General features: G+C 44.5%; 1 protein-coding gene across 7 annotated transcripts; it reads right to left on the bottom strand.

Moving 5' to 3' along the window:
• Positions 1 to 1,554: 1,554 nt before the first annotated feature.
• LOC101754762 (glucan endo-1,3-beta-glucosidase 6) lies at positions 1,555 to 6,669 on the bottom strand. Of its 7 annotated transcripts, none has more exons than XM_004951876.4 (4): positions 6,543 to 6,669; positions 5,996 to 6,241; positions 5,511 to 5,912; positions 1,555 to 2,982 (listed from the first exon to the last, which is right to left on the bottom strand). In XM_004951876.4, exons 3-4 carry the CDS (start codon positions 5,861 to 5,863, stop codon positions 1,863 to 1,865), a joined length of 1,473 nt encoding a protein of 490 aa, XP_004951933.1. In that variant the 5' UTR covers positions 5,864 to 5,912; positions 5,996 to 6,241; positions 6,543 to 6,669; the 3' UTR covers positions 1,555 to 1,862. The 7 variants fall into 7 exon arrangements, with proteins under 7 accessions (XP_004951933.1, XP_022685225.1, XP_022685217.1 ...); XM_022829490.1 differs by having other exon boundaries at positions 5,996 to 6,207; positions 6,543 to 6,651; XM_022829482.1 differs by having other exon boundaries at positions 6,549 to 6,648.
• Between the last annotated feature and the right edge of the window lie 1,650 nt (positions 6,670 to 8,319).

The raw sequence follows: 8,319 nt of genomic DNA on the forward strand, positions 1-8,319 counted from the left end.
TCTGATCTTCCGGTCACTCCACTCACTCCCACGGCGGTAGCAAGTGCCCGGTGCCCAGTACTACAACGAGTTCAGTACCCCAGCCACACGAATTCACGAAAAGAGAGACCTTTTTTCGTGGCGGATTTCCAGCCTTCCAGGGTTCTCAGATGGTAAAGCTCTTGTTGCCACATTTGGTAACGATAGGACAGTCGACAATGGCCGGCCAGCCGGCCTCTCTGCACCGCAGTAGCACACGGCTCGAGCCTCAAGCAAAAAAAAAAGAGTGGCCAGAGAGCATGGATGGATCGACAGCGGTGGAGCTTTTTCGGTGGTGGTGCTTGCTTCGTTTGGCAATGCACTGTGGATGCGGCGTGCGACAGTGACTGCACTGGGAGTGGTGGAGCTGGCGCCACTTCGTCAGCGTGCTCCCGGTCGCCGTCGCACTTGCTGTCGCCGGCGGTGGTGTTTGTCGTCGCCGGCGGGGCGGATGTTGCAGGATTTACAGCCCTTGTTGATTAGGTGCTGTGTGATTTCAGCAACAAAAGTTTGGAACAAGCTGTGCCAGCACAAAATTTGGCTCGAATTTTAGGCGTCTGCGTCATCATCCCCAACCCAGCACGAACACGAACAGGAGAAGGCGGCGGACATCGAAAACGACCTTGAAACAGAACGTATAACTGCAGGGACAGAGTATCAGATAACAGTCTCTCTCGCGATGAATCCAGATTCCGAAACGGCCACAACCAACGCCGATCAGATCAGCCCCCCTCTTCTCCATCACAGAGCTGATCCGACGAGGCGACGACCTGCCGTTGCCTGCTGTAGGTTTCTGCGCCACATGCTGAGATGATTTTACCCCTGTTGGATAAGGGGGAATGGTCCGGATATTTTGTTTATATGTAATAGTACATTTGGTGCAAATTTGTACTAGGTTTTAGAAATTTGTGTTTGAATCCCCCTGTCCGAACAGCTCTTTATAGTCTTGAATCTGGACTGGACAGGAAATTTTGCTGTAGGATCTACCGTGTGTACTTCTTCATCTTCTTTATAACCTACCGTGTGTACTTGGAATCTGGACAAAAGATAGTAGATAATTTGCTGTCACTGTTGGTGGCCACAAGTCCACTTGAGCACGTACTGCAAATTGACCTCAATTTGTACTCTTGGCGTACGAGATGCTCATGGTCCTACATTTATTTCTTTTATTTTTTTAATCTTTGTATGAGTATGATTCAGCAACCAGCAACTGCTGCAAGTTGATAAATCCTGGTGTTCGTTCCATCTGGTCAGTCAATCAAAGGGCCACAGGACCACACCGCCTCAGATCCAAACCTGACACTGACCCGGTAGCGCTTGGCAGTCCCGTTGCCCATTTGAGTGATCAGATCACACCTCACTAGCAAGAATGCTGAAGAAAACATGTGGATCACACTTCACTGAACAAGAATGCAGAAGAAAACATGTGTGGAGTGTAGAACAGAATGACCTCCAGAATGCAATTGGTTTTGTACTTAAGCAGAACCAAAGCCTTGCAGGCCCCTGAAGATGACGCATGATGGAAGATGGATCACAGATGCAACAGAGAAGTCTGAATTTACCACGCTTGCAAAGGTTTAATCGCAGAGCCATCACATTTCTGGGAGCCTACGGCTGGCTCAACACCAATTCCCGTCACAAATGGTGCTGATGGATCAAATCTAACCCTAACAATAATCCAAGCATGGATGGAACCTGCAGTCCGCAATTTCCTTCCAGAAGAGAAGAGAAGGGGTTAAAAAACGAAAAGGTTCCTACATGAATGATACTGACAACAGACATCAAATATGCTCAAGCTGTCAGATTGTTTATGCTCTTATGATCATCTCCAGCGAAACAAGCATCTATAGGAATGACAGGCATAGCTGGAGAAGCACAAGCAGGAGCATCAAGAGGAAGTTGCTTCCGAGCCGCTGCAGCCTCCATGAGAAGGCAGAGTCAACCTCGATCATGATACCGAATCTGCATGTCCCAGTGCTGGGGTCTTGGCCCGTGGTCGTCGCGAGGTTTTGAAACCCACAGGCCACATCGTCTTGGTCATTCTTCTGGTAGTAGTTGTTGAACGCATATGAGATGTTGCCGCGCACGTCCAGCATCCCACATGAAGTCTTGTAACCAAGGCTGGTGCAGTCTGCCATGGAACACGCATAAGCCACGTTGTCTGCAAGCCTCGGTTCGGTGAGGCTCACCGAAGGCTTCAGTACGCACCACTTCTTTTCAAGGTACTTAACGCCCCTTGCTCTCACAAGGCCACCTGAATTTGCTGTCCCAAGATTCAGTTGGTACTTTGGCTGGCCATCATAAGTAAAGATCCCCCAGTGCCGCTCGAAATTTCCTGGTTGTATGCTCTTCTCATCCTCATCAATTAGACTGAATAAGTAAGCATCAACAGGTCCAGGCCGCATCGGTGTCCCTCGCCCAGAAGCAATATGAGTCATGAAGCCTTGGTTGAAGCGCTGAGCCATCTGAGCATTGGCATTCCTGTCCCCATCAGTAGGCCATCCAATCTCCCCAACAATGACTGGGAGGTTTCCAAAGCCATTCTTTTTCAGAGCCCATATAAGTGTGTCATGGTTCGCATCAAACATGTTTGTATAAGTGATGGATCCATCAACGATGGGCGTCGAGGCCCCCTCAAAGAAGGCATAGTCCACAGGGAAGTTTGGATCAATGTAGAGGCTTATGAAAGGGTATATGTTGACAGTGAAAGCTCCACCATTGTCACTGAGCAATTTTACGATAGCGATCATTAGATCATGAATATCTGTGCGGAAGTCCCCATCAGAAGGCTTGCTAGTTGGTGATGCATAGACATCAGCATTGAGAGGGCATGTGACTTTAACTTGATTGCCCAAACCGGCCTTTATAAGTGCACTTTGTATGTTTTTTATGGCAGGATAAGTGGTTTGCAGAAAGCTTCCATTGTATGTCTCCAAGAAAGGCTCATTCCCAACTGCAACGTACCTAACAGTGAAATAGGACAAATAAAGGGGTGAGACCACACATCATGCAGATGGTACTGAGTTAACATCAAGAACTTATCATTGGCAGAAAAATCAATGGAATTGGTTGTGGGATTCAGAACATGAAGCAAAGTACTATCTTGCACAAACTACCTTTCATTTACAACATGCGGTTGTGTCATGATGTGCACACAAGTAGCTCAGATGGCATGCTGATATGCATATTCCCAGAGTCATTGTTCATTACTCATAGTGCTGGTAGTGAACATTTGAGGGCAAACCACATATAGCTAGTTCAGAATGTTACTGGCACAGTGTTTTATAAATTGCAATAGAGTACTTAACAATCAAGGTAGACTGTTGCTTAATGCAACAAAAATGTTGAAATAGCTTACCTGAACAAGATGTGTATATGAAAATTTTAAAAGAAGAAGATATGAAAAGACTGATAGCTGTATGTTTTCCATAAAAGCTGGAACAGGAGAGGATTGATGAAGCTGTTTTCTGAGTTCTGTTAGTCAATTCACAAATCTGAGTTTGAGAAGGACATTGATATTAATCTATCTAAGCTATCAGGTACTGTAGGAAGGCAAAAGGAAGCGAACATTGTGCCTGTTGCGCATTCTGCCTACGTGGCGTAGTTATCCTTTTAAAGAGCTCTGCTTGCAAGCAGTGGTGATGCCAAGGATCGACGTAGGGAGAAGTGGCCAATCTAATACACCACGGTGCATGTACAAAATATGCTGATTAATTCAAAACTCACTAAAAAAAGAATAAAGGGCACCAGACAGATTATAATCAGGTGAGTTTTGAAGTAGTAATAAAAAAAGAAATAAAGCTTTGGAATATAGCATACATTGTGATGGACTGATGGTGATTACTATGTGCATAATTAGTGTACTTTGATAACATATGAACAGCAGTTCTGATGATTTATGTGTACTTTTCTAGGCACATGCTATTTAGCAGTTTAATATATATTTTTTTTAAAAAAATGTGTTGGAAGTTTGATACATGGAATTATGGATCATGTGTGAACAACATTTTGAAAATACTTCTAAAACATTGAGAAGGAGTACAAACAATATCTTGCTAAGATCGATTCGCTAATCGCCACAGTTGAGGTACAGATAGTTTCCTTTTTAGAGTGAGTACTCTTGATGTGGAAAAATGAAATCAACAATGCTAAAAAAAACGAGTTTTCCTTCTAGAACCAGACATGGTGTTAAAAAGTTCTTCAAAAAACTGAAGCTTCCAACTTCTGGCAAAATGCATTTTCGAAATAATTTTCTACATTTAGAGTAATAGCATATAAATAGGCCATCCACCCATCAAGCAATCCACACAATCCAACAGAAAGTGAAATAAGAAGCATAAAGTAGTAATAGGATAAATGCCTGAGGTAAGTTGATTAAATCATAAATGCACAAGCTATCATACAAGAGGGACAGGACAACTATGCTCCATTGAAAGAAGGAATGCAAATAAAGGAGTGGCCAAAATGGATGCATTCTCTCCGTAGGGTAAGGTCCACCTCTTTAAAGGGCGTTGAGAAGCCACTGAATGCTACCGGGTGTCTTCAAGGGTCAGGTTCGTTTGAAATCATTCCTTTCAAAAAAGTTGTTTGCTTAGGGAAAAAAGGACGTTTAAAACCTCATAATCACTAGTAGTTGACTGCTAGCATCTTATAGCTCATAAATCTGGCCATGGTGACATGATTCTCAGTGCAGCCAAGCAACACCTATCTGCAATGCTCAGTGAAAACTTGAGGCATTTCAGATTTCCATATGACAAAGAAGCATGCTTTATAAACATAACAAAGCTATCAGGAAAGGAAATTCTTAAAAAAGGTGCAGGCATTTATCTGGTGGTGCATGCACAGATTAATGAAACGTCAAACTCCCAATTTTCGAATGGAACAAACACACCGAGCGTTCCTCACATGAAAACAATGGCATGCACCCAATCAGGTGTGCAAAGCATTAGATGCACAACCAAAAACGCCAACCGTTTCTCATGTCCAAACTACAGCATGCACACAAATTTACTAAAAGCGCAAGAAAAAATGCCAACCGTCTGTCCTGTACGGTGATGATGAGTTACTACTTTCCAAGTCAAACATTTAACAAGCTATGAGCTTCAATCATTTGCCACCCTAGATTATTAGCACGGAAAATAACAGCAGTTTGTCGTGTACAGAGACGATGAGTTACTACTTTCCAAGCCAAACATTTAGCCAGCTATGACCTTCAATCATTTGCCATCCTAGATAATTAGCATGAAAAATTCCGACAGATTGTCGTGTACGGAGATGATGAATTATTTCTTTCCAAGTCAAACGTTCAACCGGTTATGAGCTTCAACCATTTCCCACAATTACCACCAATCAATACGAAACAAACGGTAGCACGGAAGTCATCTTATTTACCCACTATTATAGATTCACAGTTAGATCATTTGGACTGAAATTTCAGTGTGAGTTGAAGAGCAGTAACCGCAATCAGAAGCTGCAGACACAGAGGCAAATACCTGACGCTGACGCCGTCATTGAGGTAGCTGGAGACGTTGGTGTCGACCCACTTCTCGGCGGCCTTCATGTTTGTGGCCATCGTCAGCAACATGTCGTTGGGAATGCCGACCATCACCTCCAGCCCGCTCTTCTTGAGGGCGTTCATGGTGCCATCCTCGGCGTCGAACAGCTTCACCTTCTGGAACCCATTGTCCTTGAGCATCCGCACCACCGTGTCAGGTGGCAGCGGGTGGCTCGTCTGCGTGCCCCAGTTCGCCCCTATGGCGCCGACGCCGACCACCGCGGCGCACAGCCAAGACACCAACACCACGGCCGCGGCCGCGGCCGCTCCATGGCCGGACCCGGAACCCATGGATGGACTATTCCAGCTCCAAATCTCAGGGCGATTGCGGTGGATTCCTCTGCTTTGCACCAAGAAACCACAAGCTCAGATCTTGAAAACGAAGAGATAAAGAAGAAATCTTGGGAATCGGCGAGAGCAAACCTCCAAGAACAGTTTCAGAAATCCAATTTTTGAGCTCCCAAAGCCTTAAAAAAAAGTTGAAATCTTCGCTGGAAAGAGGTGGAAGTGGAAGGGGCAAGAGCTCCAAGAGCCGGCCAGAGGTTCCCTTCCGCCAGCAACACGAGAACTTGTGACCTATTAAAGCTCCAAAAGCTCCAATCTTTGGGAATAAATGAAGTCCAGCCAAACTCCACCTACAGTGGACCGTGAGCCGTGAGGGGGGATTTCCTGTGATAGCAAAATGCAGATGTTCACATGATAAACGCCTCAGGGGAACATGATAAACCCCCAGGTGTGAGTAAATTGACTGAGAAGGACAGCAAAGAGGCAGGTAGATAGCAATAAAGAACACTGCCAAAGATGGCTCCAAAACAAGCAGAGCGGATAAACAAGATGACCTTTCTAGGTTGATTTGCAAGGGTGAAAAGGAGAGCAGGAATAGATTCGATTTGAGCCTGGGATTGAACAAAAAGGTGAGAGCTGCTGAAAAGAAAAGGTGTTCGAGCTAATAGCATAGTGAAATGGTCACCTTCACCTTCACGAACCTCAGAAGCTGAATAGCTGATGGCATAGAGCACTCCACTCACGCACGGCAGCTGCTAGGAGTGACAGCCCTGCCCAGACAGCACATAGAGCGGTGGGTGACACTGGCAGACCGATGGCCTGTTCGCTTCAGCTTATAAGTCGGTTGAAAAGCTGAAACGGCTGATTTGTTGTGAGAGGAAAACACTGTTTGGTGGCTGATAAGCCGACTGAATAAGCTGAAGCGAACAGGCCGTGAGATTGAGGGAGGTGATGATGATGCCCTGCAATAGTTAAATACAGATATTTGTACTTTCTTCTGTGCAGAGAGGATGAGATTTAAACCAAAAGTCCAAGAAAAAGAAAATAAAGTGGTAAAAGAAAAAAAAAGGCTAGCAATATTCCCCGCTGCTCCACTTCGAAAAGCCTCCAAAAATGCATTGGTAATCCGCCCACTGCATCCTAAAAAGGCTACAATGTTTTGTTCGCACATGTTGCCGCTGCTGTCAGTTTTTATATCTTTCTTTATACTTGTCGGTTTGCTACAGCTCACATTGATTCGGGGACCATTAAAATAAACAAGCACTCGGTAAACTGTCAGCAAACGAAGTGGTGTGGACAGCAGTGCGTCGACAGTGACAGTAACCCGTTGAAGGGTCAGGTACGGCGCCTCGTTGGCTCCACGTCAGCAGCATGGACACGTACTGAGGACTGACTGACCATGCTCAGGGAGCCATGGTGAATGCGTCTCCATCGGAACAGAGAGGATGGTGTGGGTGGGTTTAGGGCAACTTTAGCGTATAAAACTAAGGAGGTGCTAGGACAATGCCACGTCAGAATAATAATGCTAGCAAAATTTGCTCCAACGTGTAAAACTTCAAGCACCATCCCATCTTCTAGTTATCTCTCCCCACTTGCTACCCAACCATCACACATGTAAGAATGTTTTAACCCTAGTACCGGGTGCCCAGTTTTGCTGTGCTAGCATTTTCTTTGCTAGCACAAGTGGTCCAATGTATAGCACCAGGGAATCTTTTTCTCCCACATCTCTAGCACCACCTTAGCTCAAACGTTGAAGCTACCCTTAGAGAATGAAGGTGCCCGATTGAAATCATGTCAAATAAAAACTTGTAGATTGAAATACTATAAAATCATGTCAAATACGTCTAAGGAATCTGAAAAGTTCATACTTACCGGTAGGTTGGGGCACACATGGGCTCTTCAGAGGGGCCAAAGTTTTGTCCAAATTGGCTATATTCCTCCATTTTAGACTCAAAGTTGTTTAAAGTTAAAAAAGGTTGTTTAGAAAATAAGTGGCCAACTTGATCGAGTGAGTTTTTTTATTTTAAATTTGGTTTTCCATCTATACTTGATGTTGTAAAAGTAATTGGAAGCGATAAGCCCTCCAGGAGCCAAACCTTTCATTAGTACTCAGCACATACAACTGTCCGTGTATTATACGGTTACAAGATCTAGCAGATCACGACATGAGATCAACATGAGTCCTATCCTATTACAATATCAGCCACATTCTAACACTCCCCCTCGATCTAAACTGCATAAGTTCATATCGTTCTTAAACTTAAGGAACTGTTGTCTAGTCAGAATCTTTGTGAAGCCATCAACTAGTTGATCACCAGAAGAAATATGACGAATATCCAACAATCTTTTAGCAACCTGGTCTCGAACAAAGTGATAATCAACCTCAATGTGTTTGGTTCGAGCATGAAACACGGGATTGGACGATAAATATTTGGCACCTAAATTATCACACCAGAGAATTG

The sequence above is a fragment of the Setaria italica genome, chromosome I (genome assembly GCF_000263155.2).
Source record: "Setaria italica strain Yugu1 chromosome I, Setaria_italica_v2.0, whole genome shotgun sequence".
Classification (NCBI taxonomy): domain Eukaryota; kingdom Viridiplantae; phylum Streptophyta; class Magnoliopsida; order Poales; family Poaceae; genus Setaria; species Setaria italica.